At 47.0% G+C, this 27,779-nt stretch overlaps 1 protein-coding gene across 2 annotated transcripts in view; it reads right to left on the reverse strand.

Moving 5' to 3' along the window:
- Positions 1-2,411: 2,411 nt before the first annotated feature.
- Positions 2,412-27,779, reverse strand: part of KIF5A (kinesin family member 5A) — a 32,063-nt gene continuing 6,695 nt past the window's right edge. For both annotated transcript variants that reach the window (XM_060113703.1, XM_060113704.1), the window contains exons 2-28: positions 19,703-19,790; positions 19,535-19,608; positions 19,034-19,138; positions 18,733-18,781; positions 18,239-18,294; positions 17,903-17,990; positions 17,491-17,615; positions 16,878-16,982; positions 16,405-16,553; positions 16,151-16,299; positions 15,703-15,878; positions 14,852-14,920; positions 14,270-14,476; positions 13,819-13,965; positions 13,020-13,208; positions 12,535-12,652; positions 12,096-12,160; positions 11,877-11,986; positions 11,389-11,490; positions 10,822-10,882; positions 10,501-10,572; positions 10,234-10,338; positions 7,429-7,645; positions 7,033-7,186; positions 6,634-6,716; positions 6,198-6,225; positions 2,412-5,742 (exon numbers count right to left, since the gene is read on the reverse strand). In XM_060113703.1, coding sequence (XP_059969686.1) covers positions 5,664-5,742; positions 6,198-6,225; positions 6,634-6,716; positions 7,033-7,186; positions 7,429-7,645; positions 10,234-10,338; positions 10,501-10,572; positions 10,822-10,882; positions 11,389-11,490; positions 11,877-11,986; positions 12,096-12,160; positions 12,535-12,652; positions 13,020-13,208; positions 13,819-13,965; positions 14,270-14,476; positions 14,852-14,920; positions 15,703-15,878; positions 16,151-16,299; positions 16,405-16,553; positions 16,878-16,982; positions 17,491-17,615; positions 17,903-17,990; positions 18,239-18,294; positions 18,733-18,781; positions 19,034-19,138; positions 19,535-19,608; positions 19,703-19,718 — 2,898 coding nt within the window. In that variant the 5' untranslated portion in view covers positions 19,719-19,790 and the 3' untranslated portion in view covers positions 2,412-5,663. The remainder of the gene's footprint in view (positions 5,743-6,197; positions 6,226-6,633; positions 6,717-7,032; positions 7,187-7,428; positions 7,646-10,233; positions 10,339-10,500; positions 10,573-10,821; positions 10,883-11,388; positions 11,491-11,876; positions 11,987-12,095; positions 12,161-12,534; positions 12,653-13,019; positions 13,209-13,818; positions 13,966-14,269; positions 14,477-14,851; positions 14,921-15,702; positions 15,879-16,150; positions 16,300-16,404; positions 16,554-16,877; positions 16,983-17,490; positions 17,616-17,902; positions 17,991-18,238; positions 18,295-18,732; positions 18,782-19,033; positions 19,139-19,534; positions 19,609-19,702; positions 19,791-27,779) is intronic.

A 27,779-nucleotide genomic window follows, 5' to 3' on the forward strand; every position in this document is an offset into this window, starting at 1 on the left:
CGTCACGTGACCGGAGGCTGGCCCGCAGGCGCGCGAGTAGGGCGGGGCGGGCTGACTCCGCCCCCTGGCGGCCGCTCTTCTGCCCCAACGCCCGCGCGTTGGCTGGACTCACCTGGCGGCGGGGAGTCGCACCGAAGCCTTTTTCCCTGAGAGCTGCGAGCAGTCCGCGAGGCCCAGACCAGTCATCCAGGCGTAGGGGATGCTGCCTGGACTGGCCTGATTTAACCCCTCGGTCTAGGACTTCTTTGCTGCATAGTCGCCGCCTTCCGGTTTTGCCCAGTTTCTAGGAGTAACCTCCGCCCTGAAGCTAACCCGAAAGCATTTCTTTACGAAGTAGGAGATCCCTTAAGTGGGTTCCGTGCTTTTAGAAAGACCTCTCAGGCATCATTCTGGAGGGTGACCAGAGTACTGCAAAAGTCTAGGCACGAGATGAGGAACTAAAACACTGACTATTGGGATGGAAAGAAGGGGCTGGCATCTAAAGGTATAGTTTGATGTCAGTTTGTAAAATCCTTAGTGGATGTGGGATTTGAGGGAAAGGGAGACATTGAGAATGAATCCCAGGCTTCTGGCTAAGGTGTAGAGAGATGGCGGTGACATGAAAAGGAGCAGTTTTGGTTGAAAACAAGAGTTCAATTTGGACCGTGTTTGAGGCACCTGAGGGCAGCCGGACATATGGGCCCAGAGTTCAGCAGAATGATCTGGGCTGGGGATAAAAGTTTAATTTTTGCGAAGAATCCGTAGGTGTGGATGACACGTCCCAGGGAGAGCAAGGAAAGGCTGAACCCTGGTATAGGCCACCATGTGAGAGGCTAGTGGGAGAAGACTGAGAAGGGGTGGCCAGAGAAGTAAAAGGGGCCAGGAGAGCAGGGTCACAAAAGCCAAGGGAGTTGAATTTCGAGAAGGAAGGAATGGAGAGCAGTGTCAAATGTCATGGAAAGGTGAGGCAAGACATGGAAGGAGCAGTGCCCATTGTCTTTGGCAACTAGTGACCTTTGGAAAGCTCTTTCTGCAGAACAAGAGCCAGATCCAGGTGGGCTGAGGGATGAATAGGAGGTGAGGAAGTGGGGAAGGGAAGCCTGGGACTTCATCAGGAAATTTGGTTGTGAGAAAACAAGGTGGGGAGTGGCTTATAGAGAAACACAGTAAAACACACTTTTAAGGGAGACCTTACCAAGGACAAGGGAAGAAATCACTGAGACAGAAGTTAACGAAGCAAATGCAAACTGCCCAAGTCTGCATCACTTTTAGTTATTTTATATATTTTTTGGTTTAGTTTCTTTATTTTTATTGGAGTATAGTTGCTTTACAATGTTGTGTTAGTTTCTACTGTACAGCTAAACATATACATATATCCCCTCTTTTTTGGATTTCCTTCCCATTTAGGTCACCACAGAGCACTGAGTAGAGTTCCCTGTGCTATACAGTAGGTTCTCATTAGTTATTTTATATATTGAGTCTTTGTGAGTACCTCAGGAATGAAGATCTAGAAGGGCCTTGATTTAGTCCAGAGAAGGGAGATTTATCACTTGTCAGACGGGAGAAAGCAAAGGGATCTGTGTAGACAGAGGTAAGTGTGTAGGTGGGGGGCAGGGAGATGAAGAATTTCACACACTCAGTCACCTTAATTTACCCTGTAAAACAAAGTTGTTGCCTAAGAGAGGAGGGTGAGAAGGGATCTTGAGGAGTGAGGGTTTAGACCAGTTGCTCTGGAGAGTGGGAGAGAAAACAGCGGGGACACACAGAAGGAACGTTAAACCAGCACCAAAGGTCCAGTTACCTCTGGGCTCTTTGTTTTTAATTGCCCCAGTGTTTTGGTCGTATGGTTTTCTCTACTTATCTCCGAAACTTTGAAGTAAGAGCAGAGAAGACAGGTAGGGCCATGCTCTAAAATGGGGGTTAGAAGGGTGATTGTGGTAAACAATCTTGGGACAAGAGAGCTGAGCTCTTGGCGGGGGAGGGATGCAGACGCACTAGAGGGATGGAACTGATGCTGGGGCTGAGGGTGGTCTGGGGAAAACAGTGAAGAAAACAGGATACCATTCTTTGTTAAAAATTACAAACAACCTAGATAGATGTCCACCAATAGTGGAATGGTTGAATAAATTATAGGATACGTTTATGAAAAATCATGTATTTTTTTAATGAGGTAAATATGTATCTTGACATGAAAAGATCTCTAGGACATACTGTCAAGTGGGGAAAAAAACCTGCATGTAAATATACGGAAAAACACCTGGAAGGATATATCCCACGCTGTCATAATGCCATTACATGCAGGGAAGGGAGTGAGACTGGGGAGGGGTAAAGACTTACAACACCGGAGAGCCATCATTGAATTTATTTTATTTTAAAGGTATCTATGTACATCAAGTAAATACACACTGGGGTTGGTGCAGTTTCGTTTGTCTTTCACGCTGGCATGCAACATTTTGGCAGATGTGAGGGGGCAGGCCAGGTGCCCCTTGTGGAGACCCTGGCTCTCTGAAAGGAATGTGGTGAGGGGGGTGGGAGGAGGGGGAGGAGGAGGATGTGGAGTGAAGCTTCTGGTGAAGGCTTTGTGTGTGTGTCGTTTCTTATTTATGTAAGTGAATTACATTTCCCTTACATCTTGATAAAAAGAAGGCTGTTCCCTCTGTCACCTCTCTCCTCATCTGCCCTATACCTTCACATTTTCTTCTGTGTTTTTAAAAGAGTCATTTGGTGGCAAGATTACATAAAGCTCACTGGATTCGTGGGCGCCCTGCTGGCCGACATTAGCACAAGTCTCCAGGTGCACAGGTATCTTCCTTCCTCTCCACTTGCATCTGGAGGCAGTGTGGCTCACCAACCCCACCCTTTCCCTCTTTGCTTGGGGCAGGAGAGCCAGATTGAACCCCTTTCCTCAGAGCAGTGGTTTTCAATCTACTCTACAAAATCCTTGGGGTCTCTTAAGGACTGTTCAAGGGCTCCTCAACTAGTGAAGCATTTTCCACCAAACAACAAAAATGCAAACTGCCCAGGTCTGCGTCACTTTTAGCTATTCTTTATATCAGGGTTCTATATAAGATTGGTTCTGAAAAATGTTTGAATATCACCGCCTTGGATTTATTCTACACCCCTCTGGTATATATATATATTTTTTTCCCTGCATTTCTCCTTAATTGCTAAAAAGGGCCTAACAGGTAAAGGGAGAAAGGACTTTTTCCCTTGAAGGAGTCACAGGCCAATACAGGCTGTATTTACCAGCTGACACTCACACTGAGCTTCCTTTCCTGACTGAGAAACTAGGTGATGGGTTGCCCTGCTACCCTGTTCTTCCATCCCAGATAAGACTGGCTGTCTGGACACCAGGTTATATTTCTTGATTTGGACTGGCTTGTGACCTCCACTCTCCATCCCTGCAGTTACCTGGAAAGCCACCTTAGCACCATGTGGTAGGACAGGATAGGAAAACAAAACAATAGTCCTGTCAATTCCATAGGGAGTATGGGAGCCCCCTGGGTCAAGCCCTTGGGCTCATCCACCTCTGGAAAATCTGCCCTGCCCTTTTCTTTAAAGTGCACTTAATACCAGATGAGGACATTACAGAGGGAATTCTTTTTGGAAAAAAAACATTTTTTAATGTGTATCATCGGGGAAAAGTCAGGCTCTAGCTTGAAAGGAAGGCATTTCGAGATACCTATTTTGCCAATGAACTGGAAGCCCCCAAACCGAAAGGTGGAGATGGGAAGAACATGCAGCCCAATATGGGACAGAGAAATGAATCCAGCCCATCACTGTGGCAAAAAAATACTTAGGAATGTTCCAGTCTGTTTACCCCCAAAGCCAAAGAAGGAATCATTTTGCTTACGCTTGGCTATAACTATCACCGTGGACAGATGAGCAACCATTTGACAGATTGTTGGAAATGGGTTGGCCTCCTCAATTTTTCAAAATAATTTTAAGCAGCTTTGGGTTCTGGTCATGAGCTCTGGGGTAGAGAATACCAAAAGGAGTTTTGAGGAGAAAGGGAAGTGGTCCCTTGAGCAATCCATGTTCTTGGTTGTCCAGGGGGCACAGGAAGAGGGAGGCAAAAGGCAGACTTCGGGGGGCAGAGGTGCACACCCAGAACCCCTCCGTTTGGGTGAGGGGTGTCTGAAGAAAATTCACCGTATAATTTAAGCAGTCCTTCCATTTTACCCTCCCCTGTGCTAAATGTGGAAGAGGAGGGAGGAAGAGTCTATTTCTGTATCTTCTCATGACGCTAAGACATTCTTCTGCTTAAGGCTTTGTGTGCGTGCACGTGTGTGTGTGGGTTTGTGAAGGATCACAGCCCTCTAGCTCCCATTTTCCTTTTATCATCTCCGTGACTAACACCATTCAGTGTGAGAGATGCATATAGGAGAGGAAGAAGAAACACTGACCCTCCTCCCTATGGCCCCAAATGAGGAGGGTATATACTATGCTTAGAAATTGCTAAATACATCATTAGATACTAGAGAGTATGACAGAGAGAAGAGAGAGACATAGCAGCAGCTTTTGATATACAGAGTACAAAGAGATACAGAGTAAGAGAAGACATCATACATAGTACAGTCAGACAACAAGGATTGGGGAGGGAGTTAGTATCAGAGACCACAGGTTTGCAGCATGCTGAGAGAAGAGGCCTCAGTCCCTCTTAGAAACTGGGGAAGAAAGAGAAAGAGGTTGTGAGGAACCACCTTGCAGCCCGGTTACTGAAGAGGAGCAGGGTGGCATCTGTACCAACTTGGGTTTACAGTCCTGTTCCTTTGATATCAACAGCCAGATGCCACCCTGCCAGCTCCTGCTCCTCTACCCGCTGGCCTTCCCTAACTCTCCCTCCGCCATTCCCACTGCTTGCTTCTCATGCCTTTCTGCCTGCGTGTGCCTGGCCTATTACTCTGGAAAACCCCTGGAGAGGGCTCAGCTTGGATGCCGCCCACTAGGAGACTGGCCATGTTCTCTCGTTTCTCGTTCTCCAAGGATCCAAGGTGGACAATAAAACAGGATCCCAGTGCCCGTTTTGAGCCATAAAGCAACCCTGGCGAGAAGCCTGGTGACACACAAGAACCAGGAAGGTGCCTGTGCTGCTAGGCGAGCACAGGGAACGGGGGAGAGGATCCATGACAGAGGTGAAGGTGGGGCTTGGAGGTGGGCACACAGCTGTTTTCCACCTCCACTAGCAAGACTGGAGGGGATTGCTGATACAGCAGCTAGGGGAACAAAAAGTTAGACTTCCTGGGGCATTTGCTAAAGCTCATTGGTGACATATACAGATATGAGGAGTATAGGACACAGAGATCTCCCAAGGTCTCCTAATAACTACTAGGTTCTGTGACCTGTGTTGGGGCTCTAGATGGACACTGCCCTTGCCCACTTCTTTTGACATGTTGCAGCGACCCCTAGTGGCAGAAAGGCAGTACTGTGGTTCCCACTATGGCCAAGCACAAGGGGGGAGGGGAGGCCAGTGCCTAGGGGACACCAGGCAGTTCTGATGTAGCCCCAGGGAGGGGACAGCAGGAGTTGAGGGGCAGCTATATAGTAAAAGTTTTGAGATGATTTAAAAAATAGCAGGAGAAACAAAGAAGCTGAGGGCAAGAAAGGAGGCAACCTGAGGCTGGTCAGAGGAAGCGGCCTGAAACTACCTGAAAGTGCAGGTATGCAGCAGCCCGTGTGGGAGATTAGCTGGCTGCCGTCTCTTGGTGGAGAGGGAACAGCTTGGCCTGGTCTTCAGCCTCGTAGCCGCATGGCAGGTCACTCCTGGAAGAAGAGAGCCAGCATAATCACAGTATTGCCAGCTCCGTATAAATGAAGCATTCCTGTCACTTTGCTCTCTCAGAATCCCTGTGAGATAATGGAGGGCAGGAACACAGGGCAAATCAAGGCCAGAGAGATAGAGCTGACTTGCCCAAGGTCACAAAGTTCCTCAAAGTAGGAGGGAAACCCAGGTCATCAGATGTCCATGGCGTTTTCTCCCAGCCCCCATAGCTGGCATGGGGAGGAACCACAGGGAGAGCTGGAGGAGGGGACAGTGTTCTACACCAAGGCAGGGGGTGACTGGACCTCCTGGACAACACAGTGATGGCGAGAATGGTTCTCATTTCCTCCTCCTTTCCCCAAAGTCTCCAGCGAACCTCTAAGTAAGGCATGAGGGAAATGTAACCATTTCTTCTGGTCCCACCCAGAGAGCCCAAGAGCAGTGGCATCCAGCGTACCTATTGTCGTTGATATCTGTGGCATTTCCTGAAGAGAACATCATGGAGAACACAAGAATGGAAGAAGGAAAAAAGAGATTGGGTGTTACTAACGGTCTCCTCAAACCCTCTCTCATCCTAATCCCTTGGAGAAAAAGGTAAGTGTCTTGGCAACATAGCTGCCATCTGGGTCTGTGGCACTCGTCTTCAACTACCCCAAGCTGCATCATTATTTTGTTTGAGAAAAAGCCTCCCTGAGCCCTCACAGAGGAGAGGAGAAGGGGAAAGGAAGGTAAGGGTTGGGACAGGCACGTGACCGGAGCAATCCACTTCTAAGCGTCCAAGACCCTGAAGGGATGCAGTGTTTGAGCTGTAGGTGCAGGGTCACTTACTTTTCTGATACTTTTCACCTTGCCCTGGGGATCCCACAGGCTGGTTACCCATCTTTTTCACTCACCATTGTCCATGTTGGCCTTCTGGTAGGAAGCCAAGGGGCCTCCAGAAGATGTGGCCCCACTGCTGGTACAGGAGTTTGCAAAGCTGGATGGAACAGAGGAGAGAGATGCAACCTCTGGCACCCATCTCCCACTATTCCGAGGACCACTGATCCACACTCACCCTCAGGGATGAAGCCATCCACCCCTCCCATTCCCAGAGATCAGAGGACAACAAACATGGCCTCAGGCTGGGAGGGCAGATGCCCACTTTCTAATCAAAGGTGTGAAGTTGAGAAAGGGTTAGAAATGAAGCTACTTAGGAAAGGAATTAAGTCTCACCCAATAATTAACCCAGTCTTATGCCTTATAGGGTGCAGAGAGCCTTGGGTTGGGACTTCAGCCCGCCCTTGGTCACTCACTACGTATCTGAGGTGGAGCTGGGTGCAGCCTGCAGGTACAAATTCTGGTAGTTCTGGAAGAGGCTGTTAGTGTAACTGATGCACTCAGGGCTCCGGGTGCCATAGGGGTTGGTGGGTGAAGATGCTGGGTAGTGGCCAGGCCGGACGGGTTTGGCTGTGGCAAAGAAAGGAAAATGACCGTGAAGAGGCTATTTGTTACCTTGCAGTTGCCCTACAAGGTCATTTAGCTAGAGCTGAACTGAGTTGCATGTAAGGTAATTCACTTTTCTACTTTTTTGTAGTGGTGGTGGGGTGAGGCTGGGGTGGGGTTACACTGAGGAATTTGCTGGGTTCCCCCAGGTGGTGATCCCCCCCGTATGCCCCCCCCCCGCCTACTGACGCCCACTCCCCACTCACCAATCTGGGCAGAATGGCCCCGTTTGCCGGAGCTCTTGTACCGAACGGCCTCCTTGATGCGGTCCACCTCCTGCTGGTACCGGCGTTTGTCCTTCATGGCGCCCTCCTTGGCCTCCTTCAGTGCACCCTCCAGGGCCTTAACTCTCTCAGCCGTAGCCCTAAGTCGTTTTTCCAACTTAGGAAGCTCACAACGCAGATCTGCATTGTCACGTACCAGCTGTGGGACGAGCCCCGGCAAAGAGGCAGGGAGAGAGGCGAACAAGGCAGCAGAGTCGGGGGTGCGGGTGGGAGAGAGAATAAGGAAAAGTCATGTCAAGGGAGGTGGAGACCATGTCATTTCCTCCAAAGGCCTCATTCCCTTTACCTAATTGCTGTTCTGGCCGTTCTTTCCTTCTCCCTTTAGCAAACGGTGGTCAGGCATTAAAAAGTTACATCATTTTCCAGGCAGCAAAAACATGCCAACTCCTCTGTAGCCCAGAACGCTTGGGATGGCAAGAGTTCCAGTCTCCTCCTGGCCTAAGCACCACCAACCCCCTGGTATCTCACAGCTGGTGCCAGACCAACGGCCCCAGGGCAACCATGGGAATGAGGCCCCTCCCCCTCCCCCAGAGATGGTTTTGTGGGCACGCACAGGGCGAGGCAGCAAGAGCGCAGTAGCAGTTTGGAGGGTGGAGATGGTATTGAGAGCAGGTTAGGTGCAGGGGAGAGCAGGAGCAGAAGCTGGAATACAGGAGCCCACGTACCACACACACACACACACACACACACACACACACACACACACGGCCGCCCCATAGGAAGGAAAGAAAATGTTTTGAGGTCTCACAAACATTTGTGCTCATTACCTTCATGTTCAAGGATTTCCTGGGCTGTCCCTCTCCCCATTTAAATTAAGCTACAGCGTGGTAGCAACCACCTTGCAGCCAGAAAAGACTTCCTGATCTTTTTTACAAGGTTTCACACAATGACTAGGGCCCTACAGATTGCAGAAGGAGCCGGCCTTGGAAGATATCAGGTAAATCAGTGCAGCAGGGAACACTGGGAGAATTGTCCCTTTAATTTTGGACAATTTACAGATTATAAACAATGTTTTGCTGTGACAGTAACTTAGCTTAATGTGTAATAGGGTTATGGCCCTGGCTCTTCAAGATTCTGTTGACTGAGAGGTTTCTACATCGCTCATGTTTTCCTTTCTAGTCTTGTGTCCCCTGAGGTAGGATATTAGGAGTCCTCTCTCCTATAGGTGAGTAGCTTTTGGTCTTTGAGACTTAGAACAGAGGCAGAGCCTTCATGGGGGAAAAGGAAAACAGCCTGTGATTTCCTGAAACGGGCCACAATGTGGATGAACCTGGAGGACATTATGCTAAGTGAAATGAACAAGTCACAAAAGGACAAATCCCAGATGATTCCACTTAGGTGAGATTCTTAGAGTAGTCAAAATTATAGAGACAAAGTAGAATGGGGGTTGCCAGGGGGTGGAGGAGTAGGGAATGAGGAGTTATTATTTAATGGGGATGGAGTTTCAGTTCTACAGGAAGAAAAGACTTATCTCTGGAGAGGGATGGTGGTGATGGTTGCACAACATTACAAATGGATTTAAGGCCACCGAATGGTGCACTTAAAATGATTAAAGGTCATACATTTTATGTTATGTGTACTTTACTACAGTGAAAAAAATTGGGGAAAAAAAGCCATGTAATATGCATTTGGATTAAGAAGGAAAATGAACACAGAAATTAAAAAGAATGGCAAAACCGATTACAAATGTTTCTTCCCTTTCAACTTTTCTATAATGTTGTTCACACTGTTTTATAACAGGTAAAGGGGGAAAGATGGTACTAAAGCCCTCTGCAGGTCCAAATAAAATAAATAAACCCTGTGGACTATCATTGGGCCACAGTTCTAGGATCTTCTTCATTATTTAAAAAAATAAGAAGGTGTACTGGGTATTTACTATATATGCTGGGTGTGGCACTGGGAAGAAAAGAAGTTTAAGCTGTAGTTTAATGAGAATGTGAATTTAAAACGAATTTTAAGGTGGATTCGAAAAGAAGGGAATGAAGCATAGGTTAGGGTTTATTTTACGAATCAGTTAAAAGAGCCAGTTGACAGTCTGTTGCATCTGTCTTCAAGGCTCAGCTATTTGGCGCTAGCCAGGGTGCTCCTGCTATGTATGCACCAAACATTTCCTGTCCTGACTCCTTTGGACTGCCCCTTCCACCTCCCCACCCCATACCTTGGAAACCCAGTCTTCCACCTAAGGAACCGCAGCAGCAAGGAGGGGGATAGAGAGGCAGCAACGTAATACACAGGAGTTTTCACTGGCCCTGACCAGGGGCCGGTTGGGCCGTCTGAGGACAGCATGTAATTGTCCTGTGTGCCTGCCCCAGGCCTAGGCAGAGGGAGTCCTCTCCATGAGAGAAAGCCCAGCTTCCTGGCTTCTTGTCTCTCTGCTCTCCATCTCTGGCTAACGTCTGACCAGTATCCCTCGTGTACGGTCACGGCCCCAGGCCTCTGAAACCTCTATCAGTTTCAACCTTTCCCTCCAACAGCGTAGGCCTGGGGAATTCCACTTGGAGCAGAGGCAGGCTGGGAGCTTTGGGAAAGGGAAAACAGGCATAGAACCAAGAACAAGGTAAAAGTGGAACCAAATACGGGATAAAGAAGGGATTAGTAGGAAAGGGAAAAGGGAAAAGGAAGGAAAACATGCAAGTAGATTTTCCTAAATCCAAGGGCCTCCAAAGATTTAGGTATCCTAGGCTCCCGGCCTCAAGAGTTCTCTTCACCCCTTACCCTCACTCTTACCTGTTTGTGAACCTTTGTAAGCTGTTCCAGGTTGTTCTCAAGAAAGGAAATCTTCTGCTTTTGGGAGTGAATCCCCCCACTGTCCTCGGGCTCCATTTCTGCACTCTGATGAGAGACAGAGGCAGGGGAAAGGTGTGGCTGTCCTGAGGCCAATCAGGTCCCACCCAGACCAGGCCAAGCCAGCCCCACTGAAGGCCACGGGGTCTGGAGAAGCCTGAGGACAGGGGGAGGATACGGCGGCTGGGAAGACCCCAAGACGGCACTCACTTTCTTGACTCGAGTCGTGACGTCTTGAACGAACAGCTTGCGAAGGTTGTGGAGGGTCTGGAGTTCCCGGGCCTGGCAACAATGATGAAAAATTGGGGGCCTCCAAATACCCGGCCACCGTTCCCCCTCCAAAATTACTGGACCCTTTAGTCTCTCTAGACAAGTGAGTCACTCATCCTTTAGGAAAAGGTGGGTCCTGATCATGCCACAGTCTGCCTTTGCAGAAAGGCAAGGAGGAATGGGGTTAGGAAGAAATCGGGAGGAAGAACTGAAGCCCTCTACCCACACCCTGTTAACCTGGCAGAGAAGGAAACCACTCACAACTGTCTCCTCCAGACCCTTGAGGTCCTGCTTGGACTGCTCGTGTCGCTCATACAGAAATCTGGAGGAAGAGGGAAACAGAAGAATCCCTCAGGGCCTCCCTGCCTCCCTCTCTCCTCCCTCCTCCATTCCTTTGATCTATATTTTATTATTATTTATTACACAAGTTACCCATGTTCACAGTGCAGAAATTAGAAAAGAAAAAACAAAGATAAGTAAACGAGTTCCATAAAAAGCCCATGATTCTACTACTTACAGATCAAACCACCGTGGACATTCTGGTGTCCATCTTTCCAGACTCTTCCATGCATGCATATCCCACATAACTATTATGGGATTATACCACTCCTACTGTTTGTAACCTGCTTTTTACACGTCACAAAACATCACCCACATCCTTCCACGTCTGCTAATATTGAACAGAAGCCTCCCTTTTTCCCCCTTCCCCACCCCATCAAACTGTTCTACTGAGGCACTTGCTTCCTGTGGTCAGCATATTCACATCTAGATTGTGTCTTGCCTCTGCAGTATGTCTGAGTAGGGTCTGCAGGCAGACCCATCACTCACGTCAGCTCCTGGAGTTTGGTGCTTTTCTCATGTTCTTCATTCTTCAGCTTCTCATAGTCAGCCTGAAGCTTCTCCAGCTCTAACTGGAGCTTCTGATTCAGGCTGCGGAGGGCAAGGAGGTATTGGGGAGAACAAAAAGATGTCAGCGAGAGGCAAAGGGAAGCCCAGCTCCTCAAACACTTTCCTTCTTCTACACGTGAGTCCTGGTAGTGTTGATGCATCTACCTTCGGGTATCAGAGGCAGACTCAGGCCACTGCTTCCGTGACAGAGTGAGTGGCCCTGAGCTATCTAATCAGAATAGCCTTGCAGATAGGGAGTAGTCCTCACTCCTTGTACCTCCTGGAGTTGGGCTGCAAAATCGTGTCATTGTCAGGGGAATGACACATGGAAGTTAAAGAACCGGATCCTGGTGCAAGAGGGAGCATCTGAGTAGGCACAGCAAGGGGAGGGGACTGGGTAGAGACGAGCTGCCCTGGGGAACTCTTACTCTTTGAGCTCATCAATGGTCTTCTGCTTCTCATTGATCTCGTCCCGGAGCCGGGCCAGCTGCCGGTGATGGGCCTCCCGGTGGCTGTCCATCTGCAGCTCCAGGGCCTTCTGCAAACAACCCCACCCCAAGCTCACAGCTAGACTCCCAGACACCCACTCAGTGAGGACCAGCACAGCCCTGCTGGGCCCCAGTCCTCCCCACGCCTTCCCCACTCGCCTTCACATCTTCTGAGTCCTGTGTGTCTGGCTCCTTATCCTTCAGGGCCACTTCATGCACAGTTTCTGAGGGAGAGAAGGGAAGACAGCTTACATCAGACCTACCTCCTCCGGACAGAACTTCACATTGTGACCAGAGCTCCAGGCAGAGCAAGGCACGTCTACCCAGAATGGGCCCACAGGGATGTTCTTCTGGGTGAGGATGGTCCAATTTCATACAGCAGGAACAAAGAACAATGCAGGGTTTATGGTTCATGGAAAACGAGCTACGTGCAAAAGCGTGCTAAGCAGCATGTGAGTTGGACTCCACGATTTCAGTCTAATGCTTTGGTGAGTGTGCTGTTGGGTGGTTTCCTGTGATGTTTGTCACTTTCCCTCCCTGTCCCCTCTGCGATCTTAGATCCCAGGATGGGGGGGTTGGACGTTTAAGAGGGCCTCACCCTGGGCTTGGAGCTTGGCCAGCTCATCACTCAGGGAGTCATAGGACTCTTCCAGGTGCCGCTTCTTGAGCTCCACGCTCTGCATGTATTCCGTCAGGGAGCGGATCTTGGCCTCGTGCTGGTGGGGTGAGGGTTCATCAGAGGAAGAAGATGGATGCAGCAAAGGACCCAACTCCAGGCGGTGAAGACCTCCATAAGCTCCAGCTCTCCCCCCTCCCTGCTACACCTCCCATGGGGATGCAGGGTCGAGGGACGTTCCTCTGGAGACCCTTCCTTTAGACCCTCTCGGATCAGAGGGCAGTATCCCCCGATCCTTCACTTCTCTAGCCTGGACCCTCTCATGCTTCCCCCCCCAGCTCTTCTGTCCTTGACTTCAGTTGACCCTAGGCTCTTGACATAAACGTGGGTGCTAGGAGTTATCCCATAAGCACAGAGTTGCCCGTCCTCTCCCATGGCACCCAAAGGCTCTGGACCTCCGCACTCACCTGGGAGATGAGAAGCTGGCAGGATGAGAGCTCCCGCCCAGTCACTTCCATCTTGCGGTGACATTCGACCTGGAGGTTCTCCAACTGCCGGCACCGTTTAACCACAGACTTGACTTCGGATTTGATTTTGCTGATGTAGAGTCGGGCCACAGTGAACTCCTCCTCGATGGCCCCGCTGATCTCCACCGGCTGTGGGAGAGCAAGGGAGGGAGGAGGTGCCTCTCTGCTGCCGGGAAGCCCTTTATCCATTTCCTTCTACTCGGCCTAGCCCCCAGGCACACACACCCAGAGACACAGGGACTCGGGTGGGACGGGTATGTTCCAGATGACTTCTAGCAGCTCTGTATCACCTGTCATTTCACACTAAATCCCTCTCTCTGTGCTTAAAGATCCAATTCTGACAGTCACCTTCTTTCATCCTGTAGAGCAATAGGATATTCTGTAGTCAAACTGACCTGCTTGATCACCCAGATGGGTCACTGTCACTGCCACAGATCTGCATATATCATTCCTAATTTTGTGCTCCCATCTCCAAATTCTGCTCTAAGCACATCTCCACTGCTTCTTTAGTCAGCAGTGTGAATTTCAGTTGGTGTGTGGATTTAGAATGTGTATTTCAGTTGAGTCTATGCAAACTTCTACCTGCTTTCCTGTGTCTAGTTTGCAGGCGTGTTTCCTGGATCTTTGGCAACCCCCCTTCCCAGTATCCCTGACGGCCTGGATTGTCTCACCGGCACCTCCCACCAGTGCCCAGAACAAGAATGACCTGAACAAGGCTGCCGCCTCTTTCTCCACTCACCAGCTTAATCTCCCCGTTGCCCACGATGACACTGAACTCACTCAGGTCCTTCATCAGCCCATTCAGCACCTCAGCAATTCGTTTTCGCTGGTGTCCGCTGACCTCCTGTAGCCGCTGCAACTCAGACTCCAGGGACAGCATGGTGGCCTGGGGACAGCCCTTCAGGTCATCCCATCGCCATCTTCCTGCTTCCCTCCCCAGCCCAGGCGGAGGCCTCTCCCTTCATGCATGACCCTGATGGCTGCTATGAAGAGAACACAAGCCCTGAAGAAGGGTCTGGAAGAGAGGGGGGTCAGAAGGGCAAAGTGCGGTGGCGGGGTAGGGGAGTGTCCCACGACACACTGAACGGCAGTGCAAAGGTGCAAACGTGATCCTGCCCTATCAGGAAGCAGAGGTCCCTTTGGATGTGGAGGATGCTCTGAGGCCAGGGAGCTCCTAGCCGGCTACTCACCACCTTCTGAGACAGCTCGTCCACCAGAAGCTGGTTCTGCTGGCTCTTCTCTTCCACCTCCTGGGACTTCTGGTCGTAGTTCATGGCCAGCTCCTCCAGTGCCTGCAGCACTTCCTTCACCTCGTCCTTCGCGGCGTCGTTCTCCGACTGCAGGTGACTCAGTTCCTGCTGGACCTTCTCGTTGTCTCCTCGAGTGGACACCAGCAGCTGCAAGGGAGGGGCAAGCCACGTGAGGGAGTCCTCTGCCGGCGACCACTTCGATGGCCCCTTGGTCTGGGGAAGCTGAGCCCCCCACCCAGGTATAGGTCTAGGAGAGAAGCAAGGGCCAAAGCAAGAGTCAAGAGGAAGCGGGCTTTCTGCTTCACAGAAGTAGGGCAACAGAATGAAGAAGCATCCAGACTCCGGCATCCGTGCCTTAAGCAAAACCCCAATTAAGTTTCTGGATTGCTATAGTCTTGGAGGGTGACGCAGCCCTAAGCAGAATGCCCCTTCTACCACCTTATCAGGAAAAGGTCTTTGTGATGCCTTTCAGGGATGAACTCACAACCCTCTCCTCTCGTGTCTTGCCCTCCTTCCCATTACCTCTTCCTGGTCCAGCATCTGCTGCTTGAGCTTCTCTATGAGTTGGCTCTGCTGGTTGATCTCATCATCCTGTTGGAGGCAAAAGGGGTAAAGGCGGGGTGAAGGGAGCTCCTCTTTCCAGTGTAGAATTACAGGGTTGGGGTACACGTGGATCCTGATAAAAATCCAGCTAGTTTAGGCTTTGATTTAGCAACTCCACATCCTAAAAAAAGAAAGAGGTCTTTCCCTCGGCTTCTTTCCTTGACCCCTGCCCTCATTTTTTAATCCCTTTCTTCCTAGAAGCTGGTATAACCTTGACAATGCACAGCAAAAGGCTTTAAATGTTCATATCCTTTAACTGAGAAATCCCACTCGAGCGCTCCATTCTAGTCAAATCATTCCAAAGCAAAGTCTTACGCACAAGAGACAAAGAGAGTCATTTCAGAGCGATTTATAATAGCAAAACCAACCAACCAACAAAAAAACAAACACACAAAAAACCCTAGAAGGACTTTAAATAAGTAAATGGTTAAATACATTCTGATAAATGGACTGTTAGGCAGCTATTTTAAAATACTTTTATGGAGAATTGTTAACAAAGTAGGAAACTGCTCATTATACAACGAGGAATGAAAAAATCGGATGCAAAGTTACATATACAGTATAATCTCAATTGTGTGGCTTTATTTCTGAACGGTGGGAGGAGATGATTTAAATTTTCTTCTAGATATTTTTATTTATCTTCCACATTTTCAATAATGAACATTCATCTCTTTTAAAATCAGAAAAACGGCAGGATAAGCTACTTCTTTAATCCCTCACTTACCATCCCACTGGGCTCTCACCTCTGTGCCCTGCCCGACTGTCCTTACCTTGTCATCAAGCTGCTTGTAGAGGCGGCGGATCTCCTCCTCGTACTTCTGTCGCTCCTCAGGCGCGATGCGCACCACGATGGATGAGTTGTCGTTCACGGGCGTCTCCTCACAGAGCTCAGCTCCCAGGGCAGCATCCTCCCCAGCCAGGCGCTCCGTCTCTGGCACGTCCTCTCCTGGCAAAGGGGCGGAACAAGGTGAGGGATGGGAGAAGGGACAGCTGCATCCGAGGGTCCTTCCTCCCTCACTGTACAATGCGGAGACCTCCAGGCCTCCACCTCTCTTGCCAAGTGGACCGTCAACCTTTTGGGGAGTGGGGGTAAAGGCAGGCAAGCCGCTCTCGCTTTCTCTCATGACTGCTCTACTGCACCCCTCCGGAAACGCAGCCCCCCTCGGAGATCGTAGGAGCCCTCTCTGGCTCCCTGTACCCACAGGACCCGTTGCTAACCACTGCGCCACCGGCTCAGCTCTGTCTCCAGCTTTGCAATCGTCTCCTTCTGAGCCTTTGTCTTCTCCTTCTCCTTCTCATATTTCTTCTTCCACTGCTCGGCAGTCAACTCCAGATTCACGGAGGCAGTGTTCTTAATGGTCTTTGCCCTGGAGAGGAGAACGAAGAGATGAGACCTCCGTTAAGGCTCACAAGACCCTGAGGGGAGAGCGCAGCAGGGGCTGCGGCAGGGAGTAGGGGACCCTGCCACGGACCGCTGTCCAAACATCAGGGTGGACTTAGTCTCCGCATCGTTGTAGTTGGACGGTGAGCAGCAGATGAACATGGTTGTCCGGCAGTTTCCTCCCAAGGAGTCCTGGAGAATCCGTGTCATTTTGCTGTCACGATATGGAACGTAGCTTTTCTGGGGGAAGAGAGAGGCCGCAAATCAGAAAAAAAAATTCAACGGGGGAATCAGAAAGGATGGTGGGGGAGTTCCCTGGTTGCCTAGTGGTTAGGCTTCCGGGCTTTCACTGCTGTGGTCCGGGTTCAATCCCTGGTCAGGGAACTGAGATCCTGTAAGCTGCATGGCACAGCCAAAAAAATTAAAAAAATAAAAATAAAGAAGGGACGGTGGTGCTGACTAGGGGCGGGGCAACCCATGAATTGGCATGATGAGGTGGGGCATTAGGAGCAGGCAGAAGACAGGGTGGGGCTTGAAGGGTGCGGACACCTAAGGAGCACTCACTGTGCCCTCAGCCAGCGCAGAGATCACGTTCCCCAGGGCTGACAGGGACTTGTTGATATTCTTGGCCTCGTCCAGCACAGCTCCCTCTGCTCCAGTCTTGCTGACCTACCAGGGCACGAAGGGGTGAGTATGTCGTGAGCGGCTGCAGAGGGAGTGGGCTCTCCCCACCTCTTCTCCACGTAAGGTGGCTTAGTCCAAGGAGACGGGGAGAGGGAAAGAGGACAGAGAAGGCCCTTCCTCTGTTCCCCTAAACGCTCTTGCTACAGACCTCACCACACACACACACACACACACACACGTTATACGATTCCATTTATGTGCAATGTCCAGAAAGTCAAATCCAGAGTCAAAAAGTAGATTAGTGGTTGCCAGGGGGTGGGGGAGGGGAGAAGAGGGCATGACTGTCAACAGGTGATGAAAATGTTCTGGAATTAGTGGTGATGATGCACAACCTTCCAAACATACTGAAAGTCACTGAATTATACGCTTTAAAATGGTGAACTTTATGGTATGTGAATTCTAGCTCAACAAGAAAGTTATTTTGATTTACAAAAAGGCCACCCCCCTCCAAGGCTTCCTTCCTTGCCCACCCCACCCTGACAGGGCCCCCAACCTTCTCGCTCCCTGCCAGGTCCACTAGATACAGCTTCCCACTGAGCTTCTGCTCGGTCTCCATATTCTCCTGCTTGATATTGATGAGGAAGATGCTATGGCTTCGAGAGCTGTGTTCATTCATGTCTGTAGGAGGGAGGGTGAAACAGTCCCTGTACCAACCCCTGCGGAGCTGAAGCCCTCAGCCCCGGCTTCCACGGACCACTGCCTCCACCCGCCAAGAGAGGGGGTGCCGTCAGGACTAGCCTAGCCCCTATGTCTCCCCAGCAACAGATCTCAGGGTCACACAGACAAGCGTCCCTCCTCCTCTGGAGGACATAGCCTTCCCTTGCTCACTTTCGCGTCCCTCAGCCCCACAGGGCACAGAGGAGAGGCAGACCCCACAGTCAAGATCCCCTTGTCTCCCCACTCACTGGTGACAGCCACATGACGATTTGATTTCCCTTCATCAATCACATCTAAAATTTCTTCTGGGCTGGACACAAAGCGCTCGGTACAACCCTGTAGGGGGCAAATGGACAGTGACCCATACACTTTGATCTGCAAATTAAATTACCTGCACAGTGACCAAATGACCTCTCAAGACGGTGCCTCTTCCCAGGCTCCGGACTCTCCCCAGCCCCTTGGCATGTCTCACCCCACCAGGATGTTTGCCCTCCAACTTCTGGGTGGGCCTTTGGTCTACCCTCCTCCTACACCTGCACTCTCAATACACTGGCCCCACCTGGCTGTCCCATCCCCACTCTCACCTTGACAAACGGTACTCGGTTCTTGTCCTCGTGCACAGACAGATTTGTCTTGGTCACTGAATCAAGACAATTCAGGGTGAGCAAGGCCAGCACCTCCAGCCCCCCACCTCCCCAACCCCTGCACGCTGCAGTCTACTCGGATGGTAGATTCTTCTTTGTGCAAGAGGGAGGAAGACTCCCCTGTGAAGCTTAATCTCCCTGCATGCACTGAAGGCTGTTTTTCCTCCTGCAGGATTCCAGCTCCAGGGCTGCAGCTAGACTCAGGCTGTTTATATGTGGGCCTGGGCATCTAAGCTCATCTTCTGACCCTTTCGGTTTGGGGAAATTCTTGGTGAGTGGAGGCAAGGGACATGAGTACAAGTGTGTGTGTCCTTGTGTGCCTGCTGCATCACTCACCAAACAGTACCAAAACCCAAGAGCCCAAAAGCAATGTGATCTTTCTCTTCCTTGCCCTCCTCACCCCTATCCACCCACTGGGGTTAAACACCACTCACCATCCAGAAGGTCACGGATTTTGTCCAGGTAAATCTCGAAGTAGGAAACCTGGTTGGGGAGAAAGGAGAAGTATGAAGTGAAGAGGGCCTATCTTAAGTCTGATACAGGGATCTCAGGCTAATGCAACCCACTCAAATGGTGGTGGTGGGAGGGAAAGGGCAGAAGAGACTATGTTGGCAGAGAAGAACTTAGGTAACCACGGTGGAGAATAAGTTGGGGCGCCAGGATCTCAGTGGGTTCATACTAGATCTTCCCCTCCCAGTCCCATAAGAGGATGCCCAGCAGTCATGCCCTGATCACCTTGATGTGGAACTCAAGGTTCTCATCCATGGAGTAGATGTGGTTGAAGATGTCTTGGGCAATTCGAGGAATGATTCCCATCAGCTGGGGGTCATGCAGCTTTCCCTGGGGAGTAAGGATATTCTGGAATGAGGCTGGGCTCAGGAGGAATCAGACAACTCGGAGGTATGCAGATGAACACAGAGGTAACAGCTGCTAAGGAGACTATCCTAACTTAGGGGATGGTCACTACCTTCTAGTGGAAGGAGGAGGGAACTGAGCAGCCCTCTGGACTTTCATTGCTGCTGCTTTTCCAGGTGAAAAGAAGAAAACTGGAGTAGTGGAAAGGAGGGTGAACTGCAGCAGGCTGAAGGGATTCCATTGAACTTCCACCATAACGCTGCCCTCCGTTCATCCTTTGTACCAGGCAGCCCTCAATTCCTACATCTTTCCCCACTGAGATTCCTTGGCCTCCTAGTAACACTCCCAGCTCCTCATTCCCATGAAAGTCAGAACCCTCACCTCCATAGTATGTGTCTTCCCTGAGGATGTCTGTCCATAAGCAAAAATGGTGCCATTGTAGCCAGCAAGGACATCTGAAGAGATGGCAGAGAAAGAACACTGGTAGAGAGAAGTGGGGTAGGGAATGAGGAGCCTGAAAAAAATACATTCTAAAAATACATTCATTACCTTTGACAATCTGCATGGCACACGCATGATAAACTTGCTCCTGAGTCGTGTTTGGAGGGAATACACGGTCAAAGATATATGGCTTCCCCTGGAATGGAAATAAAAGATGGCAGACATCAGTAGGCAGGTGTGAGGGAGGAGAAACACCTGAAAAGGCACCCGTTCTTCAACCTTCTGTACACATGGACAATTATGGGGATGAGGGAAACCAAAGAGAGGCAAAATTTAGTACTGACATCAGGAGTTGTGTCTGTGGGGTAGAATGTCATTGAGGAGAGTCACACAGCGAGACTGCATGAGTGGATCTCAGTCTTGGTGTGATGACTTAGCACTCACCATCCCAGACCCCCAGCCTGGGAAGCCAAATGGGAAAAGAGAAGAGGGCCACAGGCTGTGGAGAGTGAAGAACAATACATTAACATTAAAAAATCTACCACTGGGGGCTTCCCTGGTGGCGCAGTGGTTGAGAGTCCGCCTGCCGATGCAGGGGACACGGGTTCGTGCCCCGGTCCGGGAAGATCCCACATGCCGCGGAGCGGCTGGGCCCGTGAGCCATGGCCGCTGAGCCTGCGCATCCAGAGCCTGTGCTCAGCAACGGGAGAGGCCAAAACAGTGAGAGGCCCACGTACCGCAAAAAAATCTACCACTAAGTTAAAAAATATCTTCCTCAATAGATCCATGTGTCCTGATATGAAAAGATGTTGAAGATGTATTCAGTGAAAGATGCAAAGTTAGGGACAGATGTATAGTATGTTGCCTATTGTGTAAATGAAATACACAAATACCGGACTACTGAGCTGTTGTGGAAATATTAACACAAGCTCTCTTTGTGAAAAGAATATATGAAATCAGAAATATAGGTCTCTGACTTCCCTGGTGGCACAGTGGTTAAGGATACACCTGCCAATGCAGGGTACACAGGTTCGATCCCTGGTCCGGGAAGATCCCATATGCTACGGAGCAGCTAAGCCTGTGCAGCACAACTACTGAGCTTGTGCTCTAGAGCCCGTGAGCCACAACTACTGAAGCCCGCGCGCCTAGAGCCCGTGCTCTGCAACAAGAGAAGCCACTGCAATGAGAAGCCCGTGCACTGCAACGAAGACCCAATGCAGCCAAAAATAAAATAATTAATTAATTAATTAATTTTAAAAAAGAAATATGGATCTCCCTTTAGGGAAGCAGCTTTAAGTAAAGAGAAACTGTGAAGCAAGTCACTCAGACCTCCGAGTACTTTGTTTAATTCAGGTAACATGTTATAAATCACATGTGCTGATAAGAATGCTAAAGATACAAAATATTTACAACCCAGGGAGCCAAACAGAAGATATCTGCTATCTAGTCATATTAAAGGGAAGATCTCTGGTAAGACTAAATGCGACTATGCTTATTCTCCATCATAAGTGACAAATTACTCAGTCGTGTTTTCCCGTCATTCGGTATAAAGAGACTATGACTTAGTTGTCAAATTATTTTACTAGAATCCATCTTTCTTCAACTGATATGTAAACCTTCAGATCTATGGACACCAGAGTTTGGGAGACACGTTTTAACTAATTAAGGAAAGTCATACTTTATTATAAGGTGTATTTTTGGATCCTGGGACATAATAGGTCCTTCAATTTATTCATTTTCTATCCAATCGCATTATAAAATATCTTATTAATGTTATTAGCTTCTTTGTTCAGTCTTTTGAGTTACCAAGTATGAAATCATATGCATGTAATAGTTTTGTCTCTTTCTTTCCACTGTTAAAACCACTTATTTTATTATTTTATCTTAGAATCCCCCAAACAACATTAAATTGTGATCACTGGTTTCCTTTTTACTATGATGTATGCTATCGGTGTCAAATAAACAGTCTTTGCGGTTAAAAAAAAAAAAAGAGAAATCATAAAAGTTGGCTAAAGCTGAAGATGCAGGTCTAGGTATATCTATAATATTGCATCAATGTGTAGAATTTTTTTCCAGAAGGATATATATAAAAGTATTAACAGTAGTTATTTGGGGGAGAGAAACTGGGAGAGAGGAGGCTTTCATTTTTCAGTCTGTATCCTGAAAAGTTTACATTTTTAAACCATGTACAAGTGTTTTGTTTTGTCTTGTTTTATTAATGCCAAAGAGAGTGAGACAATAGTGTATTATTTTGTTTCCTTCTTTTTACTTCTCTGCAAAAAGGAAAATATTATTTATACTAATAAATATTTTTTAACATTAAAAATTTTTTTTAAAATCTGGCTTATGATAAATATCTACCTGGAATATTTATCTGGTGTCTGTGGTGAAAGATTCTGAAGCCCAAAAAACAGAATCCACAAAGAGAAAGAAGTTGTGAAGGTGCTCTCTACAACTAAGGGAGTACTGTAAACTGATAGAGGCTTTCTGGAGGACAATTCTATTAAATATTTAAATGTCCATGCTGGTCATACTCTGTCCCAGCGACTTCAATGCTAGGAATTTATTTTATGTGTGTAGTACACTTGCTTAAGTACTTAAAGATGTGTGTAGAAGGATGTTCACTGCAGCCGTTTGTATCCAAGAAAAACCAGAAACAATTCAAACATCCATCAAGAAGATATCGGTTATGATACCTCCATAACCTACCCCCATTAAAATGAGCAAGGTTGGTTTACATATATGGACATGTCCAAGATCGATCATCTGAAAAAATAAAAACAATTTGTATAATGTGATTATACATTTTTAAAAAGCGTATGGATAGAATAGTCTTAGAAAAAAGATATGGAAGACTGTATATACATCTGTTAATGGTGGTTATCACTGGAGAGCAGAATGACAGGAACTTATGCTTACTACATTTTTCCTGTGATATGTAAATATTTTACAATGACAACGTATTGCTTTGAAATTAAAAAAGAAAATAGAATAGGTGATGTTACAGAAAAATGTGTAATGACAAGGTACGCACAAAATAATTTTAAGAAAAAAGTGGTTTTTAAAATAGTATGCAGTATAAAAACACACACACAAAAGAGTATATGAAGGATTATTCCATGTCTGTAAAAAGTTATATATATGTATATATGTATAGCTTGCATAGAAAAACGTGTTAACAGCAGTTATCCTTGGACAGTGGGATTTTAGGAGTTTTTTTTTGTTGTTGTTCTTTTTGATTTAGATTAAAACTATTCCAAAATGAAAATACATAATTTTTAAATAAGAAAAAATTTTAATCAAAGATATTAATATTCTTACTACATAAAGAACTCTCATAAATTAGTAACAAAGGACAAAACTAACCAGAAAAATATGGACAAGAGTTAGGTGCTAACAACAGAAGAAGAAATACAAATGTTCAATAAACATAAAGATGATCAACATTTTTGAAGAAAAAAACAGTAACATCATTTTTCACCTATCAAACTGGAAAACAAAAACTTAATTGTAATATTCAGTGTAGATGAGGGTTCAAGGGGGTATAATTTCTTCGAAAGGAGCATGCTCATTCTTTTCTGGTAGGACAGTACATCCATACTTTTAAGGGGCAATTCAAAAATGCATAATCAAAAGCCTTGGATTGTACATATCCATTGACCCAGATAGTCTACTCCTAAGAATTTGTACTAGGGAAATACTTGTAGCAAATATTTAGCTACAGGAATGTTTATTATCAACACTGCTTATAATAATGAGAAATTGAAAACAACTGAAAGGAGTTACATTTAGGGGACTGGTTAATACAAGGAATTGATTGCACTATGCCATGTACATATATTTTATTCTTTGCTGCTATTTAAAATGATGTCATACATGTATACACTACTATGTATAAAATAGATAACTAATGAGAACCTACTGTATAGCACAGGGAACTCTACTCGGTGCTCTGTGGTGACCTAAATGGAAAGGAAATCCAAAAAAGACAGGATACATATGGCTGATTCACTTTGGTGTACAGCAGAAACTGACACAGCAGTGTAAAGCAACTATACTCTAAAAAAATTTTTTTAATTAAAAAATAAAATGATGTCATAATAGAATACCAATAAATCTCAAAAAGGAGTTGAGTGAAAGAACTGAAACTCAAAGAGCACATACTGTATTATTCCTTTTATATAAAGTTCAAGAATAAACAACACTTATTTGTAGTGATAGAAGTCAAAGTAGCGGTTGCCTTGGGGTGATATTGATAGGAAGAGGGCAAAAGGGAGCTTTCAGGGGCTATCAAAATGCTCTAGATTTCAATCTGGGTGGTGGTCACATAGGTGTCAAAATATGTTATAAAATTCATCCAGCTGTTTGCATAAGATTTGTGCACTCACTGTATGTAAATTATACCTCAGAAAGTGCTATCATAAAATATCACATCACAAAATGATGTGATAATGGCTCTTAAAATATGAATTATGCGCAACCTCATTGTTTATAAGAGAAATGAATATTAAGACTATGAAGTAGCATTTTAACCTATCAAAGTGGCCAAAATAAAATAGTTTGACGATGGGACTTCCAGGGTGGTCCAGTGGTTAAGGCCCCATGCTTCCACTGCAGGGAGCATGGGTTCGATCCCTGGTCAGGGACTTAAGATCCCACATGCATGCAGTGGCCAAAAATAGTTTGATGATGCATTGCACTGGCTGGGCCCTTAAATATACATATGGTCATTCAATTGTTTGTAATAGCAAATGATTAGAACAACCTTAAATATCCATATCCATCAATAGAGACCTGGCTAAATAAATTGTGGCATATCCCTACAACAAATTATACAGTTGTTAAAAAGAATGAGATAGATATTTCTGTGCTGATATAGAAGGAACTCCAAGACTCATTGTTAAGTAAAAAAAAAAAAAAGCAAGGTACAGAACAATATGTATAGTATGCTATCATTTGTGTAAAAAAAAAAGTACATGCATGTATATATGTATTTGCTTGTAAATGTATGATATTCTTTTAGAAGGATCCACAAGAAACTGGCAATAAGGCTGCCTTCTGAAAGGGGAACTGGGTGGCTAGGAAAGAGGAGTAGGAAGGAGGTTTACTTTTCATTGTATATCTTTTTATATCATTTGAATTTTGTCACATGTGCATGTAAGACATTAAAAAATTAACTTAGTTTTTTTAATAACTAAAATTATGTAAAATATTTAATGATGGTAAAATAGTCATGATATTTTGTTGGTGAAAAAATACATTACAAAACAATATAGTTTATGATACACTTTTATTAAAATTATTATATGTATATATGCAGGAAAAAACTACTGGAAACAAATACATCAAATTGTTAACAGTATTGGGGGGGCGGATTTTGAGCGAGTTTTAGTTTCTTCTATGTGCTTTTCTTTGTTTTTAACTTTGTCAACAATTAAAATATATTCGTGTTGTAATCAGATTATGATTATGTTTAGAATTATTAAAGAAAAATCTACCTTGATTTTTTTTAAGGTTTGAGTGAGTTTATGAATTGTTCATAGGACTTTTGTGAATTTTTCACCCTTTTTATCTATACTGTTCATCATTACACTTCAGTACAAAGAATAAAATTCTTATTACACAGAATAAAATCATACAGTGTTACAATAAACAGATTTTAAGTGGCCTTGACGCCTCTCCTTCTAAGTGGTAATATCTTTCTTTCATTTTGTTTTATTCTATAATTGAACCTTGATTCTTGAATTGTAATCTAACTCAATATTTCTCCCATCCAGTGGCCAAGAAATAGAAGCAAACAAAACATGTCCATCTCAGGCCAGTGACTCTCACCTCTTCTCCACCGATGATGTCTATCCGTGCTTCTTGAAGCCAGGCATGCAGCCAAAGGGGATTAAACATAACTCTCAAGCCAACCTCGCCCCTCCCTTCTTCCCTTCTGGGAACGTGGGGATTAACTCTCTCTCTCTCTAGCACTCCCAGTTACAAGATTCCAGAGGGTGCTGTGGACTCAATGAAATGGAGGGCGCTCTCCAAGTGCTGAAGGCAATTATTGCCCGAGGAACTCCTTTTCCTCAGCCTAGGCTGGGAGGAAGAGACCAGAGAGGGAGGAAGGGTGGCATTCTCGGAACCATGAGGATAAAAAATATCCAAGAGCTAAAAATGGGTGCACTCAGTAATCTCGTGGGCAGAGAAAGCCATGGATACAATTCTAGGGTTTCTGGGAAGGCCTTCTACCCCTGCCCTACTCTCGGTTGAGCCCTTGAGTTCCAAATCTAGTTCATTTCTTAAGATTTTTATATCTGTTGAAGTACAAATGTCTTTTAATTTTCTATTGATTACAGCCACGGTGAATTCGCTTTGTCAGATCTTTTTATGAGAATAACTAGACCAGTGGTTTTCCACTTTTTCCCCTTCTAGACTACTCACATGGGAAGCATCACCATTATTTACATCTTTCATGACACATATTTATTCTAAGTCAGACTGTAGTACATTGTGGGGGATTTCTTATCAGAATCTGGGTAAGTGTACGTACAGTTAGCAAAAGCCATTTCTTTTTTTTTTTTTTTTTTTTTTTTTGCGGTACGCGGGCCTCTCACTGTTGTGGCCTCTCCCGTTGCAGAGCACAGGCTCCCGACGCGCAGGCCCAGCGGCCATGGCTCACGGGCCCAGCCGCTCCACGGCATGTGGGATCCTCCCAGACCGGGGCACGAACCCGTGTCCCTTGCATCGGCAGGCGGACTCTCAACCACTGCGCCACCAGGGAAGCCCCAGCAAAAGCCATTTCTGATGCCCCCTCCCAGGACTCTGCCCAGGCCACTTTTCAGCCTGGATCACTGTGTAGACCAAGTGTTTCCTGAAGGCAGGGATTCCCTCTAAGTCCCCAACATCAAGCGTAGTCCCTGGCCCACAGGATGCTCTTCGTAAATATTTGTTGAAGAAACACAGATATTGATGGAAGAAGAGAGCAAGAAGATACTAGGGACCTGGATGTTTGGATGAAACAACCAGTAAGAGGGGAAAATGTTAACCACTGCCCAGTTGTGTCAAAGGCTAGCTTGTGGGGAGACAGCACATATAAAATGATAATAACATCTAACGCTTATTGGGAGTTTACTATGTGCCTGTCACTGTGCTAAGCAGTTTATATGCATTATCTCATTTAATGCTCACAGCAATCGTAGGAAGTAGGTACTATTATTATTATATTTTATAGATGAGAAAACTGAGGTTCAGAGAGGTAAGGTAGCTTTCCCAAAGTCAAACAACTGAGAAATGGTAGAGCAAGGTTTCAAACCCAAGCAATCTGATTCCAGACCCACACTGCCAAAGTGACCCCAGAACTGACGTGCCAACACTGAGTCAGATCCTTGTCGTGGCTTTTCCTTCCCCTCCCCGACCCGCCCCCCTCCATGTGGGCATTTCTCCAAATGTTTCTGGACAGAGCTAAAGCCCTTCATCACTCCGTTTTGGCAACTTCAACCCCTTTTTCAGAAGACTGCAGTTCTCCCACCCATCCTCTCCAAGGAGCCTCCCTCACCATCTCTACCTTCAGGTAATAATCCAAGACTCTGTGACTCAGTACAGCGTCAGGGACTAGAAGACTGTTAGGTTAGAAACACTCAGGGAGACCCTCCACCTTCGAGGAATGCCTCTGAGCTCCACTATGTCTCCACCCACAGCAGTCTAAGCGCTCCTCAGTGCCTATTCCAGAGGGCTACTCTTCAGAGTCCCCTAACCCAGGACTCTGTTCTCCTCTGACCCACTCCAAGCTACCTTGTCTCCTGTCCAACTGTGTTTCCCAGCACTTTCTGGAGTTTTCCAATGTGTGTGCTGACTAAAGCTAATGGGAGGGCCTAAGATCAGGGGTCCAAAGACGACCAACCTTTTCAACCTTTGCTAAAGCACTTGGTAGAGGCTGAACTTCAGAGCACCAGGACTGAGTTCCATAGTGACACCCCTGGGGATTGTTGCCATGGTAATGCTGGAGAGACACCGGCCACAGTGAACATTACCTCCCCCCTCCATTTTCCTTTACAGACTCGCCCAAGGCTAAGGGGAGACTACTCCCTCTCTTCAGACATCAAAGGAATCCTGAGCCACCTCAAACAATACTGACCCTGTTCCAATAATCCTGCAGGTCCCAACCTGGCTTTTCCAAATGAGGTACTTGGTGACCCTG

This window comes from Mesoplodon densirostris, chromosome 11 (genome assembly GCF_025265405.1).
Source record: "Mesoplodon densirostris isolate mMesDen1 chromosome 11, mMesDen1 primary haplotype, whole genome shotgun sequence".
NCBI lineage: Eukaryota > Metazoa > Chordata > Mammalia > Artiodactyla > Ziphiidae > Mesoplodon > Mesoplodon densirostris.